At 46.8% G+C, this 17,209-nt stretch overlaps 1 protein-coding gene across 1 annotated transcript in view; it reads left to right on the plus strand.

Moving 5' to 3' along the window:
• Positions 1-17,209, plus strand: part of ATP6V0D1 (ATPase H+ transporting V0 subunit d1) — a 111,005-nt gene that overhangs the window by 67,054 nt on the left and 26,742 nt on the right. The window contains exon 2 of the mRNA XM_020989344.2: positions 1,542-1,713. Coding sequence (XP_020845003.1) covers positions 1,542-1,713 — 172 coding nt within the window. The remainder of the gene's footprint in view (positions 1-1,541; positions 1,714-17,209) is intronic.

The raw sequence follows: 17,209 nt of genomic DNA on the forward strand, positions 1-17,209 counted from the left end.
TGTTTATTTAATTGAAAGAAAGAAACTTCTTTGTAAGAAAATCTCACTTTTTTCTGTACTTGGGACTTCAGATCCCAGGGTTGTATTTTGCCTAGGGCTTGAAGCATGAGAAGGAAGGGAATGACTTGTGTATAATCTTTGGAAAATATGGAGAGGGGGCAGTTGGATGGTGCAGTGGATGGAGCACCAGCCCTGAAGTCAGGAGGACCTGAGTTCAAATCCAGCCTCAGACCCAACACTTGACACTTAGTAGCTGTGTGACCCTGGGCAAGTCACTTGATCCCAATTGCCTTAAAAAAAAAGTATAGAGAAGCTTGATGGCATATCTGTAGGGAAAGATAGAAATAGGAGAGATTCACGTTTAATTCCTGTCTTCATGGTGGATTAGTTAGCTTTATTTGAAGACCAGGCTAGTGTCTTGGCTCTTTGGAGTTTGGACAATAGGGGGAAATTCTGTCATTGGGGTGAAGGCCTCTACTTTGACTTCTCCCTCCAGATCTAAAACCTCGTGGGGGGTGGGGAGGGGCAAAAGGGCACAATTTAAGAGGATATGATGTAGGTTACTGGAGAGAAGTGGTAGATGTAATGTCATGCCAAGCCACAGGCCTCAGGAGGCTAAAGCTCTGATTGTGAGCTTCTGGGGAACAGAAAAGAACTCTATGTAGTTCAAATGTGGTCAGCTCTAGAGGTGAGGTTTCCCTTTATCTCTAGGGTTCTAATGCTCTGCTCTACCTATCTTACATTGTCTCTGACTGGGGTAGGCAGATAAATTATGATAATCTAGCCTCACCCATTGACCAAGGACTGGAAATTTTGGGATCAGGTGGAAGAGGAACAGCGTAGATAACCATGGGCCTTGTGAGTTATTCCCTCTCTCCTCCCCTCCAGCCCCTGGTAAAGGGGGATTGTCGTATATTCCTGAAATTAAGCTAGTTCTCTAAGTGAAGGATCTCATTGAGGAGATAAGCCAGACTTTTCCTGTCCAGACTCCTGGACTGGGCAATGAATTTCAGCTGTTGGGCTCCTGGAGCGGTCTTGTGTTAGGCCTAGCTCGTTTGGCCATTCCTTACTTGTGTTTGTAGGGTCCCTGTGGCATCCTGGTCCTTCATTCTCTAAGATGGATAGGAAAGTGAGGCACAAAGAATTTCAGAGCTTGAGGGTGGAATTAAGGAAGGTCTAGGGTACTGATAGGACTTTAGAAGAGTTGTTCTTTGGGAATAGCGGGCCTGAGTTTCATGGCAGGACAGTGTAGTGAAACAGGGATTTGCCTGGAAGTCGGGAGATCTCGATTCCAGCCTCAGTTTGGCTGTTGTGTGATTTTGTAGAAGCTGCTTAATTTCTTTGTAAAATGAAAGATTGGGACTTGATGAACTCATAAGATACCAAAGATGACCATTTTATCAGCCAGGAACTATGCTTTGGGGTTGGAACAAGACGGTAAAGGAACTTGAGGAGGGTCTAGTATCTATAAGTGAGATATTGGACTTCTTTTGACATGTTCTTCTTTCCCTCCCTCCTTCCCATACCCTTTTGGGTTCTAGATCTGAAACTACACCTCCAGAGCACAGACTATGGGAACTTCCTGGCGAATGAGGCATCCCCTCTCACAGTGTCAGTCATTGATGACAAACTCAAGGAGAAGATGGTGGTAGAGTTCCGCCACATGAGGAATCATGCCTATGAACCACTGGCCAGCTTCCTGGACTTCATCACGTAAGGATTAGATCCCTGCCTCTTAGGTTGTAGGGAGCTCTGTCCTTGCAGCACGTTACAGTAGAGTGATGAACAGAGCTTGGGTTACCCTGGTGTACTTGAAGGCAGCTGAACTGGTCAGAGATGGAAGGAGGTGTAATGGATCACTAACTTTGGAGCCCAGAGAACCTGCCTCCAGCCTCAACTCTGATGCTTCCTAGCTGTGTGATTTTCAGTAAATGACTGTGCTCCTTTGGCCCTCTGATCTTCTAAGCCCTGCCTCAGCCAGTATCCTCTGGCTGCTTTGAAAAAAGATGTTCCTTGTCTTAGGATGGACTTTCTCACTCCATCCAGAGCTTGAAAAGCAACCTGGCCAAAAGGAACTGTAACCCTCATGGGGATGTGGGGAGGGAGGGGGAAGAAGGCGGAGAAGCTGAGTGGCCCTGTAGTCAGACATGTGGCTTTCCAGCTTTTATGAGTGTGCTCTGAGTTAATAGAGCAGCTGGAGAGGGTGAGACCAGTCCTGATGGTTCCTTATAACCCTGGTCTACACGGCCCATCCCCTCTATTAGGGAGCTGAGCATTCCAGGAGCTATGTTTGGTCGTCTTCTGTTCCCTAGTTACCTGTAAAAATACTCAGCTCTCTGGGCCTGTGTGGCAAACAGGTGTGCCCCAGAGATAGCAGCCCATTCCCCTAGGAGGGCCTTGCCAGGGAACATGGCTGGGTGCCCGTTACTGGGCTTGGGCTTCCTGTCCCTGATGCTTCTCACCCCTCCCTCCCTCTCCCACAGGGAGTGGCCACTTACGCAAGCTCTGTCCTCCAGAACCCAGAGCAGGACACCTGAGCCAGACCTGGGAATGTGCTTTAGGTCGGATGGATCCGGTCCTTGCAGCGAGAGAGCTGCAAACAGCAGGCCCATTTCACTCTGCCCTGAATGCCCTCCTTGGGGTGGGATCTCTGCTGGGTCAGAGAGGGCTTAGAGATTTGAGCTTGTCCCTTCCCAAATTCCTGTCTCTAAGGGTTTGAGGGCTAAGGACCATCCCCTGCTCTGGCTAAAGGAGTTGGCAAACAGTATCCCCAGGGCATTACCTAATAAAACCTCCAGGCCAAGCTCCCAAAGAAAATTTTCTGGGACCCATGTACAGTGAAGAGTGCCCTCATTTGGCCTTTCATATATGATTGGGTAGCTTTCTAGGGGATGGAGGATGGGAAAAAGGGCGAAAGGTTGTTGGGGGGAGGAGAAAATGAAGCTGTTCCACTAAACCCCTTTCACTCTCACTATTGATAGATTGGGGATGAATGGTTGGTACAATTACTTTTTACTGTCATATTGATTTGCTGAAGGGTTGGGGGGAACACAGCAGGAAAGGGCGCTGACCTCTGCCCTCCCTTCCTTGAGTTCCTTTTGATGCTGGCTTTCTGCTCATCTACAATAATCTATTGAGTTCCAGCTAGACTGGGTTCAGCATCACTTGGCTTCCTATCCCTTGATTCCCTTGTCTGTACTGCTGGTAGCTGAGTCCCTGGTCTTCCCATTGTCCCTTTTGCTCTTCTTATGCCTGAGTCTTTGTGTAGTCCTGTGTTTGCAAGGCCTTCAGGTTGGTTTTCTGGGGAATCTTCCCACCAGGTTTATGGAGTCAATTAAGAGAGAATCTGGAAACCTGCTTGAGACTTGAGATAAGACAGCTGTCCAGAGTCTCTATGCTTGATTTTTGTCCTCACCTTCTCTTCTGGGTCCCTTTCCCCACTGACCCAGCTTCATTCGAAGCAATGTTTCTGGTTCTGGAGGCCAGGCCTTCTGCTGAGGATCCAGGGGCTTACCCTGGTGTTCCCAGTGGGCCAGAGCTTCCTCTCATGATTGAGGAGCAGCCCTTCTGAGGGCCAGCTCCTTCCTTCTGTGACGTTTTTTGTACCTGTGGAAAATGGCACAAGTTGTGAAATGGAAACCAGGACACAAGCAAGGGACTGTGTTGTGGTGGGACAGATTTGGCAGTTTGCCTAAGGGCAATCGTGGGAATTAAATGTACTTGAAATGGCAAAAAACACTTCCTTCATTAGCAGGGATGTATAGTGACTTGGGAAAAAGACGAGTGTTCTGCCCGGGCTCGGCACTCCCTTCCACTCCCCCTTGTTCAATGTCAGATAAAGAGTTTGGCCTCCTGCGTAGTTTGCCCTGGGGGATAGAACTCTCTGTCCTTATTTCTTCCCCAGCTGCTTGTTGGATTATGTCTCTGCTAAAATCTCTGCCTGTTTGAGCATCAGCCCAGAGTGAGGCTGAAAGGAGTGAGGATGGCCTGAGCTGGCCCCCAAGGGAAGCTGAGGGGACTGATGTGGCTGGAAGGAGGGATCATCCGGCCACTGTGGTGGCAGGGGCCACATCTCCTGCTCGATGGCCGCAGCCGGCGTCAAGAGGCCAGAGTTCGGGCTCTGCTGCAGCTACACGTGTGCCTTGAAGTAAATCGTGTCAGCATTCTGAACCTCACGTTCCTCGTCTCTGTGAACAGGAATCCTGATGTCTGTTAGAATAATAGGCTGCAGGGCCAGGAAGAGAGCCAATTCAACACCTAATGTTTAGGTGGAGAAACTGAGGCTCGGTGAGAAGAAGTAGGTAATGGACAGCGGGGTCTTCTAAGTTCCAGTCTAGTGTATTTTCTGCTGCAGCCTGCTATCAGTATCATGTATGGAACACATTGAGAAAAGGGTTGTGAAAGTAATTTGAAGTATGTTAAATGGGGCAGCTAGGTGTGCAGTGGATAGAGTGCCAGGCTTAGAGTCAGAAAGACTCATCTTCATGAGTTCAAATCTGGCCTCAGATACTTCCTAGCTGTGTGACCCTGGGAAAGTCACTTAACCCGTGTGCCTCAGTTTCCTCATCTGTAAAATGAACTGGAGAAGGAAATGACAAACCATTCCAGTATCTTTGTCAAGAAAACCTCAAAAGGGGTCACGAAGAGTCAGGCATGACTAAATAATTACAATACAACCCTTGTGACACCACAAGCCTGGAAATGATTGTGACCTTCCTTCCTGTGATTAGTTCTATATTCACATCATTCTCATCCCTGGGCTTATTCCTGATAAATCTGTGGTCTTCATGACAGAAAAGTGATGGGTTTTCTTCATCCTCCTTCCTAAGGGGATGGGTAAAGAGAAGAGGGACATTTGTTAAAAAGAGGTCAGGTAAGGAAAGATAGCTGGTTCAGGAGGGAGAACTGTGGGAGTCAAGGAGCCCAGCAGAGATCCTTGTGACATTCACCCACTGTTTTTTATCACCCCTTTCTCCCCATGAGGACTCTTTCCCAAGGCTCTGGCAGTTAAGTGTGATATGGTTGAAAAAAAAAATTCTAACTCAATCTTAGACCGGTGTGATATGGCTGCTAATAAAGCTAACCCAATCTTGAGCTGCATTAATATGAGTATAGTGTCCTGATCACGGGAAGTGACAGTGCCATTGTACTCTGCATTCAAGACCACATTTGGAATATTGTGTTCAGGTCTGGGTGAAAAAGAACATTGATAAACTGGAGCATGTCCAGAAGACAGCAATAAGATAATAGTGAAGGGTCTAGAAATCACGTCATGTGGGGAAACTTAGCCTGAAGGAGAAGAGACTTGGGCAGAGATAGGGCGGCTATCTTTTTAGATAGTTGCAGAGCTGTCTTATAGGTAATTAGCCTATTCTGAGTCACTCTTAAGAAGGTGGGAATTAGAACCAGTGAGTGGAACTTGAGAATTGTGGCTCAACAGAAGGAAGGGATTTTGAAGAATGAGAGCTGTCCAGCAACAGAAGCTGCTGCTTCCTGGGGTAGTCAGTGAGTTCTCCACGACTGGGAGTATTGAACAGCAGGTGCTTCATCTTATGTCAAGGGCATTCTAGGAAGGATCCTTGTTCTCTGATTCTGCATAGATTACGGTGCCACTGGCCCCCATTTTGGTCTTAGGCACAAGGCACCCCTTCTCTGAGCCTCAGTTCCTTCATTAAAATGAGGGGGTTGGACTGCTTCGGGTAGTAGCTTACATTTAGATAGCTCTTTAAGGTTCACAAACCAGTTTTCCTATAGCATTTCTATAAGGTAATTAATGTACGTATTACCGCCCCGGTTTTACAAACAAGAAAACCAAAGCCCAGAAAACTTTTTTAAAATGACTTGCCTTTGAGCACTTAATGACTGACCTAGGATTTGAACCCACACTTCTTATTCTTTCCACTGTCCATATTATTTCCCTCAATATATCCCTGAGGCCACACCTAAGTCTAACATTATTTGGTACTTTCTTGTGTCGTTTGGTTGACACTCAAGTGTTTTCAGGGTCCCCCTGCCAGCAGGGTTATCCACACAATTTCATTTCCCAAATGCCTTGGCATAGGAGGCGTTCTCCTCACTGCCATTGCTTTCTGCTTGCTCCAGGGGAACACTGTATTCTCTTTGGAGTCTCCCTTACCCTAGGCCAAGATCACCATCCCCTGCCTTTCTAGGTGACAATCCCTGGGTCTCCCTGAGGCTCTCTCAAGCCAGAATCTCAGCTCCCAGCGGTATCACTGGGGGCTCAGGCCAGAAGGAGGCTGTTCTTGTAGCAGGATCTCCAATTCAGTGCCTATGACACCTGCATGTTTTCCTCCTTTTTCTTTCTTTTCCCTACTTAGCCTTTATTGGCTAGGATCACACAACAGTTGGGCTGTGAAGCCTTCTGTGTTTTCCTCACACTGCATCTAGTGCCTGCCTGGTCTAGCCTGGACAGCCTTCTGTCTGCCCCTTTCTTCTCTTCTCTCTTAGCCTCAGAAAAGGATGCCATGCCTGCATTTGGGATCAGAGGCCCCAGATTTGAATCACATCTCTGCTCCTTACTATTGTGTTGACTCTGAGCAAGTCTTTTCCAGGTCTCTGTTTCTCAGTAAGATGAGGAAATTGAGCTAGATGATCCATCCCTAATGTCCCTTTCCCTTTTCTGTGCCCCTAATCTAGCTGAACTGTCTGGCACAGCATTCAGATTAAATGGTCTGCTCTTTCATGTGACCTGGCCATACGTGGCCTCACCATCTTGCTCTGAGATGGCTGCCCACCCTCCTGTCCTTCCTCTGACTGCATCTCTAACCCAGCTCTTCCATTCCTCTCCCCATTCAGAACTAGTATCCAGTCTTTCCTCCCGACCTATGGGGCCAGTTCTTCTGGCTGTCGTAAATCATTAAGAGCTGGAAAGAACTTTGGGAGCCTTATCTAGTTAAAGTCCCTCCTTTTTACGGATGAAGTCTAAGGCTCAGAAAAATGAAATCATTTACCCATTAGTGACGTGGGTTTATCTGTAGAGCAGCAGACCACTTAGGTGGATAGTGGATCACATGTTGGCCTCAAGGTCAGGAAGACTCCAGACACTACCCGTGGGACCCAGGGCAAGTCAATTAGCTTTTCTCAACCTCAGTTTCCTCCTCTGTAAAATAGAAATAAGAAAAGCACTTCCCTCACAGGGGTTTTGTGAAGATCAGATATGCAGTGCAATATAAATAGTAACCACTAGCTTTTTGTGTTTGATTGGGACACATTTGCAAGACTCCACAGAGGATGTCATAGCTTGCTCCCCCTGCCCGGCACCCCACCAGGGAGACACAGAGTTGGAATACTGTACGGATAAAGCCGTGTACTTGTCTCTGTGCCAAGAGGAAAGCAAAAGGTCGTTTTTTCAGATGAGCAGCCTGGGCTTTGCCAGTGACCAAAAGTGTCAATAAGATGAGCGAGGCAAAGGCAGCAGGGAGGGCTCAAGGTCCCCTTTGTGCACAACCTGGGCCAGGCTTCAGAGAAGAGGCACAGGAAGGTTAGCTCTAACCTTGAAGACCTTAGGGTCTAGCGGGGAAGAGAAGAGTACAGACCAGCACAGGGCATTTGGGCGGCTCAGTCTTATGTGTGGTGTAGGAGTTCAGAGGAGAGAGCAGTTAGTCTCCCGATTTAGATAATTTTAAGATCTCTCCCACTTCTAAAACATTCTGTGATTCTGAGAATGATTACTAAACATTGCTACCCTGGCAGACCTCTGGAGGAATTGGCCTGGCTGCCAGCCATCATGGGTCCCTGGAGGTTCTCTTAGCACTGGCCATTGGGTGAAGATTCTCCTCCGGCTTCTTCCCAGCCCTACACAGCTTTGGGCTGGAGCAGCAGGAAGTGGCTTTGTCTCAGAGTCTGCAGGCCACATTGAGGGTAGCAGCTGGTTCATGAGCCTGTCTTGCCCTCTCCTGCTCACCAATGGCCGCCCTGTGTAACGCAGCTGAGAACAGTTGGCTTCAGGCACTGTAGGATGGTGAGTCACCCCCTTTGACTCCAGAGATGCCCAGAGTCTCCTGGTGTTGCCAGATCAGCCAGGCAGCTTTCTGTCCCAGCTTAGTCAGCAGATCATGGTCTCTCTGCCCCCCCTCCCCACACATACTCCCCCCCCCCACACACACACACCCAGTGACCACAGAATCTGGCCAAACTGGTGCTGGGAGGCCGAGGGGGAAGTTCTGTCTGAGGAACTTTGGGAAGCTGTGTGGAAGGCATAAGAGGGTTGTGTCTGAGAGGACAAGGTCATGCCCCAGGGAGCAATGACCACCACCACACATTTTGATACCTTTATTTCAGTATTATTGTTTTCCTTTGCAGTTCTATGTGTTTGTATTTTGGGCATTTAAAAACATTCTGAGAAGGGGTCTGCAAGTTTCATCAGACCACTAAAGGGGTCCATGACAACACACTGAAATCAAGAACCTTTGTTTTAGAGGACAAAGGGTCGAGAGGAGGGGAAGACACACAGGGCTCAGGTCTGACTGTGCTGCTAAGGGGCCCAATCAGGGAGCCAGCCCAGCCCCTGGGGTCCTTGGGTAGCTGTTGCCAAGGCCCAGCCCCTCTGCTTTCGCTCCAGTGTGGCCATCCGCTGAGTGGAGCAGCCAGCTCTGCTCCCCTGGGAGATTTTGATTGCAATCTTCCAGGACTGGGTGTGGTAGGCTTTGCACTCTTTCTCTGGGCCAGGTGCCTCTGTCACTCCTGAGGGTCATGTAGGGTCCCTTCTCCCCACCCTGGATTTGGAATGAATCACTGTAGGCTGGGATCCCATATTGGGTTTCCCTGTGCTTCTCTGGCCCCAGGCAGACCCTCTGCCTCTCTGGCCACAGCAGCTGTTTCTGGGCAGCTTGGCTAGGGTTCTGTGGGAGTCCTGGAGAGCAGAGAAGGTTCAAGGAGGCTCTGGTGACTCATCTCTGCACCACTTGGCTGGCTGCTTTGTGTTTCCTGGGATATTCAGGGGGAGCCACAATCCTGCTTCTAGCCCTGTCTGTTTGAGATCAGTCGGCCAGTGAGTCCACAGTGATATAGCACATACTCAGCCTGGACTAGGTTTAGTAGGGGTTAAAATCAGCATAAAGCCCAGATTCTACTCTCAGGTAACTTACAATGTAGCCAATGGTAAGATTAATATACATGAAACAGTGATAAAAGAGAAGTCACATTTAGATAGCACTTTAAGGTTTGTAAAATGCTTTCTCCTCTGAAATCTATAAGGTAAAGAGTGCAAGTGGTATTTTGCCTATTTTACAGCCTAGGAAACTAAATCTATAAAAGGTTGTGAACCCACATCTAGCATATATGTCTGAGTCAGGATTTGAACCTCAGCCTTCTGACTTAAAAGTCTAACACTCTACTATATTGTACTTTGGTTCAAATTCTTGCTCAAGGCTTACTACTATGTGGCTTTGGTCAAATCACTTTTCTCAAAGCCCGAGTTTTCTCATCTGTAAAACAAAGGGGTTGGATTAGATGAGCTTCCAGTGAATGAATGAAGGAAGAAGTATTTATAAAACACTAACTGCATGCCAAGCACTGTGCTGAGCACTTGGGACACAAATCATATAACACTAGCCAGTCAGTCAGTGCTCTCAAGGAGCAGAAACTAACTGGGGGAGACAGTGCATACAAAGAGGTTCTGCTGTTGTGCAGATGGAAGGGCCCAGAAATCCCTGAGGCACATCTGAAGGTCTGAGGGTAAAGTCCAGGCTTGGGTTCCGCCCAGATGGCAGTGGGGTCTGCAGGGTGTAGAGGGCAGTTCTTAAAAGCTGGGAAATTTATGGGATAAAATGCTGGACGTGGCAGTACTGACTGTGAGTACAGTATAAGCTTTCAGAGAGAGAGGTTGGTAGAGACCAGTGTCATTAGGGAAGGCTGTTTAGGGAGTAAGACTTCAGTTCTTTTATGACATTGAAGTAGGATTTAGCTAAGTAGAAGGGAGCAGGAAACCCCAAGCAGCTTGACTGCCTTGTAGCCAAGAGGCCAAGAGCCCCAAAGTGACTAGGAGGCTAGCTTGTGTTCTGCCCATTTTAAAGAAGGGAATAGTGAGGTTTGCAAGGTAAACGGCAAGTGCTCTGGGCCTATGATCAGTTACTCTGCCCACCCCCTACCCCTACCTTCAGTCATTGAGGGCTTAGGTGCCCAAGTGGCAGAAAGAATAGAGAAGTGGAGCATGTAAATCCATCTAATCTAACCAGAACCTTAATAGGAATCCCTTCTTCACCTGCCAGTAAGAGAAAGCCCTACCCTTTAAGGGAGCCTATTGCATTTTTGTCATCAGAGGTTTACAGAGCATAATGATGCTCTCACTATGTCTTCTTTTTTCTAGAATAAATATCCCTGGTTCCTTCAGCTGATCCTGTGTGGCATTGGCAGTCCCTTTACTATCCTAGTCACCTTTCTTTGGATGTGTTCCAGCTTGTTAGCATCCTTCTCAAAACGTGGCGCTCAGAATGAAACCAAACTCGGATGTCTTTGTGGTTTGACCATGGATGACTATAAGAGAACTATCTCCTCCCTTGACTGTGACCTGCTTTAAGCTTGAGATCATAGTAGTTTTGGGGGCAGCCATGCCGTACTGTTGGCCACTAAAGTCTACAAAAGCCACCAAAGCCCACAAAAGTCTTTAGCATTTGTTTTGTTTTGTTGCACAAATGGTTATCGAGCCACACTTTGCCTGTATTATACTTGCAAGCTTGACAGATTGTAAAGTCTATCATAGTACCACCCACCTTGAGAAATGACACCATCCCTTCCTTGGTCTTCTTTTCCCCTCTGGCCCCTCCAGCTGCTGTGAATCTTCTGCACAGATGCTAGAGTGATTTTTTTTCCCAAAGCTTAGGTCTGACCATTTTACTACCCTACTCCAGCTCTAGCGGTTCCCTGTATTACCTCTAGCATTGAATGCAAATGCCTGTTTGGCATTTCAAGTCCTTCACAACCTGGTTCAAATTTGCTTTTCCAAATGCCCAGCTTCCCTTCAGCTATGGATCTTCATGACATAGTCCAAGGCAGACAGACAGAGGATGGAATGAGGAAGGTCGTAACCTTTATAGATGGGCAACGTTTGAATTACCCCATCACATGGTATGAGCAGAGGCACAGAGGCACAGCTGCATGGCAGCATATGTGGCTGGGCTATCGAAGGCCTCAAATGTCACCTATGGCGTATCTTCTCTTTTGGCTTTAGGGTTCAGGGCAGCTTCTGTGAAAAGCACAGGATACTTCTTAGGGGCTACACAGAGCTAGCTCATTGTAAAGAAATATGGTACTATGTCTTCTCCATGTTGCCCAGTTGGTGAAAATGCCAAATTCAGTGGAATATTTCAGTGTCAGAAGACCTTTTTTCCTCTGGGCCTCAACCCTGACACAGCAGTCTTTTTGGCCTCTACCTGCTCTGATGTGTGGGGCGTTCAGCAGCAGAGAAGAAGAAAGCCTGAGGGACATCATCTCCTACAAAGCCAGCTCTGCACATTCCAGATCCATTGTTAGTAATAAGGGCAGCAATGTCATCATCTGTGGCAAACTTTGAAGGGGCAAGTTTAAACCCTTAAGACAGATAGTTGGTGGTGCAGCTCCCAGAGGGAGGACAGAAAAAGGAGGGAGCTTGGTGCAGCTGGCTGGCTGGAGGAACTCAGGTGCAAAACGTCATTCTTTTTTTGTGGTTGTTCTTTCATTTTTTTAAATAATATTTTATTTTGGGGGCAGCTAGGTGGCGCAGTGGATAGAGCACTGGCCCTGGATTCAGGAGGACCTGAGTTCCAATGTGACCTCAGACACATAACACTTACTAGCTGTGTGACCCTGGGCAAGTCACTTAACCCCATTTCCTAGCCATAATAATAATAATAATAATAATAATTTATTTTTCCCCGATTACATGTTAAAGCAATTTTTAACATTTTTTTAAAAAGTTTTGAGCTCCAAATTCTATCCCTCCCTCCCCTTCCCCCCTTCCCTGAGATAGTAAGCAATCTGATTTAGGCTATATATGTATAATACTAAAATACCAACGTGTCCTTCTTGATAGCTTCCAGGTCATCCTTCTTTAGCTGACTTTGTCTGTCCATGGGATCCTGCCTACTTTCTCAAAACCTAAAGTGTATGCCAGACTGTACCCAACTTTCCTTTCCTCTTTCACAAATTCTAAGATGTAATAGTCACTTAATCCAAGAATCCCACCATTTTTCCTTCACTAACTAACTCCTCTTTGGTTAGAATCAGGTCTGTTTTAAGAGTTCTCATCAATTTCTCTACCTTTTGGAAATTACAATTAAAACAAGTCAAGAATTCAGCAATTGCTCTGCTTTAGGCACAGCTACCAGTTATTTAGGTAATTTAAGTCCCTCTTCAGTGTTAGGCCAAGCCTTCATGCTGGATTTTTATCTATTTTATCTATTTTTATCTTTTTCTTCCTTATACCCGGGTAGTCTGCATTGTATATCATTTCGGTTTCTCTGTTGATCTTCCATCCAATCCTGACCCCCCTGGTTCCTGGGTTTCTTTGTATGAGTGCATCATCTTAATAATCAATCTTGCTCCACCACCCTTCTAATTTATTCTGTTCCTTTTGAATAGTGTATCCCCTCTATAGAAGTATTTCTGTCATGAGTCCCATCCTATCAAATCTGTTATCTATGAGGCCACATTTTCCTCTCTCTGTTAAGCTGTCTGGTTGTCTTAATTACCCATATTTTGTATATTTCTTTCTCCTTGGATACTGTTTACTATGAATTATTGGTACTTATATTCTTCTTCTGTTATATCTGCTACTTTCTATGGTATTTGACTCACTAGGCACATATGGGCAGTTTTCTTCTCTTCCTCCCTACATGCGTTTTCATCTTAAAAGAAGCATGAGACACTTCTATGTGCTCCATCCTTTCTTTCAGGGTAGAGGTTCCCTAGGACCTTGGTCATTGGATAAAATGCCCATTGTAGATGGGGAGATGGAAAAACTGTGGCCAGTGGGATCTACCCACATCTCTCTAGGGCCTCTGAATTGGCCACAGTCTGGGCGATCTGTGTTTATGCAGCCTTCCCACTTGTTTTTTGGCTCCTCCAATCTTGGCCGTGGCTCAGTGGCTCAGTGGGCTTATCTCTTTGTGTCTTCTCTCTTCTTGTGTCTTTCCAGTCTCTAGATAATTCTCTTGGTGGTTAGAATCACAGAATTTTGATGCTAGAAAGAGTCTTAGTGATAATATAGTCTCTTTCTTTCTTCTTACCTCCCTCCTGCCTCCATCCTCATAAATGTTTTACTGATGAGCAGACCAAGTCCCATGAGATTTTCTCAAGCTCCTACTTCTAACAGTTCGTGTTTCTTTGGCATTCTAAACTTTACAAAGCACTTTGCTCACAGCTCCATTATGAGCTGGGTACTGTACTGTTGTCCCCATGTGATTTCTGTTGTTGATCTTTTAATATAAAAGGTGTCAGAAATTAATTTTGTTCACTTAGGAAAGCGAACATAAAAATACATTCTTTACAATAGAGAAATAAAGATCACAACAGAATCAAGTTGGAGATAGTTTCCAAATGTAGGACTGCATTTTCAGAGTTGATTTCACAAAGAAAAATCATTAGTCCGCTAACTAATAGCTCTACATAAACTCAAGAATTTGAGTTTTTGAAGTCCATATTTGAAGGGACTAAGTCCATACTTAACTCATAAATAGAAGCTATGGTAGAAAGAATGTTCTTTTAACTTCACATAGAAATCATATTCAGAGAAAGATGTTACCCTTTATTTTATGGATTCATCTATGTTTAGCATTTATGGGATCCAAGAAAGATTATTTTTGAGTTGAGAGGAACCTTAGAGATCATCTAATCCAACTCATTCATTTTAGAGATGAGAAAACTGAGGCCCAGAGAAGTTACAAGGCAGCTGGTGGTACCATAGTGCCTGCACTGCTGAGCCTGGCCATAGGAAGACCTGAATTCAAGGCCAGCCTCAGATACTTACTAGATGTGTGACCCTGGGCAAGTCACTCAACCTCTGCCCCAGTTTCCTCAATTGTAAAATGGGGATATTAATAGCATTTACCTCTCAGGATTGTTGTGAGGATCAAATGAAATCGTATTTGCAAAGTGCTTAGCACAGTGCCTGGCGCATAGCAAGCATGATATAAAAGTTGTTGTGAGATTATGGGACCAGTCTGAAGGAACTTTAGCAGTCAGCTAATCCAGCTTACCCTGAGGTGCTACAGTGCTGAGCAGTGATGTCAGTTCACAGGGACTTCACACCACAGAGGACAGCCATCTCAGGAAAACTGAGGCTGCACTATACCACCACTGTACACTTCAGCTTCCCTTCTCTCCTCTCTACCCTGGCTACTTGCTGCCTTCCATAACCAGCTGCTTAGCTTCGTCCAAAGCCAGAGGGAAAGAGGGTGTAGAGGGACCAAGGAACTTTCTTGCCCAGGTGAAGCTATTCTTTGGAGACCCAAGGAAAGGCAGGGAAAGGGGCCTCTTCAGGGCAGCTCCCACAATGACAACTGGTAAATGGAGGCTGCCAATGGCTGACTTTTCCTACCCTGGCCAAGCTTGAAGGACCTGGAGTCACCAGGAATGGCCTTGTCTTGCTGAAGATGAGCCCTGCAGACAGATATAGCCCAGACTGAGCATGGCTGCAGCAGGCTGTCTATCTGCCCCCATCGCAGGGGGAATGCTCCATGGCAACACCACAGTGCTTACTTACTGGCCTGAAACAGCTGACTGTGGCAGTGCCCAGGCCCTGGGGTAACTTGTGAGCAGAAACCTACTCTCCCCTGGTTGGTTCTCTTCCTCCCTCTCTGAACACACCCTCTCTTGCTAGCTCTTCATTCAGGTCATACCAGCTAACCATGGGTGTTAGCCCAAGGTTCCATGCTGGCCCCTCTTCTTCTTTCCTGCTGTATTACTTCCTTTGGCGATCGCATCTGCTCCCATGGATTCAATTTTCTGTATACAGACGATGCTCAAATCTATTTGTGCAGCCCTGACCTCTCTCCTGACCTCCGCTCTCACACCTCTGCCTGCCTATTAGACAGTTTGAACTGGATGTCATACACTTCTGAAACTCAGCGTGTCCAGAACCGAATTCATTATATTTTGTCCTCCCCGCTCTGCCCTTCTTAACTTCCCTGTTACTTGCAGCCCCCCAGGCTGCTTCTTTGAGTCCTCCTCGTGTCTCGCTCCATGTATGCAGCCAAGGTCAGGCTTGCAGCCTGGGTGTCATCCTGGCCTCCTTACTCTCTCTCACCTCCCATATCTGGTCACTTGCAGGGTTCTGTCACCTCTCCCACATATGCCCTCACCCGACTGCCCCCAATCTGATGCAGGCCCTCATCACCCCAGCTCCCCCCTGGGCTATTTCAGTGGCTTTTAGTTGCTCTCCTGACTAGTCTGTCCTCTGTCCAGCTATCACATTGGTCTTCCTAAGGCACAAGTCTGACTATATCATCCCCCTATTCAGAAAACTCCGTTGGTCCCCTAGTCCCTCCAGGATTACTTTAAAAAATCCTCTGCTTGGCCTTTAAAGCCCCTCATAACCTGGCCCCTTCCCACCTGTCCAGGCATCTGACCCCTCTTCCCTCCTACATATTTTGCAGTCCTATGACATAGGCCTCCTTGCTGTTCAGTGCAAAAGATCCTCCATCTCCAGACTCTGGGGATTGTCACTGGCTGTCCCCATCATGCCTGGAGCTCTCTCCCTCCTCACCTCCCCATCCTGGCTTCTGTAGTGTCCTTCAGGGCCCACCTTCTACGAGATGCCTGTCCTAGTCCTCTTTCATTGTCATGCCTTCCCTGTGGGACCGCCCCCAATTTATCCCAGATATGTCTTGTTTGTACGTAGTTGGTTACATACTCCCTTATTAGGCTGAGTTCCTTGAGAGCAGGGACTGGTTTTTTGGGTTGTTTTTTGGATCCCCAGTACTCAGCACAGTGCCTCACATATGGTAAGCTCTTAATAAATGTGTGTTGACTGTTCAGTCTTCAGGCACTAGAATTCCCAGGCCCTGTCAACCAAGATAGCTTTCCCTCTTCTGATGATAGCTGATGAGATGGTAAAATTAAAGTCAGACCACGATATCTTCCCACAGTCTGGGGTTCCTCTAAGGCTCGAGTTCAACCCTGTAAGAGCAGCTCCATGCAGAGCCTGGGAGAGTCTTGTGGGAGCCCACATTGAAGACTAGTGGCCCAGGGCAGCAAGTGTCCCAACTCCGCAGTTACTTCCTTCCAAGACGTACGCTAGAGCCAAAGTTTTTCTTTCTTTCTTTTTTTTCCCCAAGTCTGGTTTGGTTTTTATTACAAGGAAGTTTCATCGTGGAGAGCCTTTTGGGAGAATTACTCCATGTCCACTGAGCCCAGCTTGAGGGAAGGGAGAGTCTATTTTTTAATAATGTTCCCAAACTCTTGGGTGCCATATATGTTTATCATTTCTGAAGAGAGAGGGGTGTGTGTTCACCTGGAACAGAAGACTGTTCTGGGTGTAGTATTTGTTAATTCAACTAAACAGGTATTTCCTGAGTGCCTACTGTGTGTTTGGCATTACGTTAAGTTCTGTGATGTATACATGAAAAAATTCACGTGAAAGGGATTACAGTACACATACGTCATATTCAGGAGTGGTTTGCACCTATAGGCCTGGAGCTTGCTTGGAGCTAAAGCTTCAGATGGGACTCTGAGAGACCAGGAGCCTGGGCAGGTTCTGCAACCAAGTGGCCAAGAGCCCAGGCAGCTGGGCCATCACTCACTTTCAATCCCCCTGCCCACAGCTGTGTTTTCTTGGGGATAAAAAGTCCATTAGGGCAGACTCATTAATTCCCAAGAGGGAAAAGGGGACAGCAGCTTTAGCTGAGCACCAGAACACTCTTTGAGGTTCCTTGTTATTATTGTTGTTGTTATTCCTTATTATCATTATTATTAGCAGACTCTCATGCTCCCCTATCCACTGGGACAGGGTTTTTCTTTTGTAGCTGCCCTCAGCCTCCCCCCACCCCACCTTAGTAGTAGAATGGCTTAGTGTTGAGAGAGAAGCCAGTCAGCCAAGCTACCGAAGGGCCAGAAAGACAGCTAGAAATGAGGAGAGATGATAGAGTCCATCAAGTGAAATAGGGGAAGGATATGTGCTAAGGTGTTACATCACTTGCAAGGAAGATGATTTCCCCAATCCAGGAGGCCTGGATCTTCAAGTTTCTGGTCTTCAGGCAAAGACAAAAGTGTCCTG

The sequence above is a fragment of the Phascolarctos cinereus genome, unplaced genomic scaffold, assembly GCF_003287225.1.
Source record: "Phascolarctos cinereus isolate Bilbo 61053 unplaced genomic scaffold, phaCin_HiC Scaffold_2;HRSCAF=192, whole genome shotgun sequence".
In the NCBI taxonomy this organism is placed as follows: Eukaryota; Metazoa; Chordata; class Mammalia; order Diprotodontia; family Phascolarctidae; genus Phascolarctos; species Phascolarctos cinereus.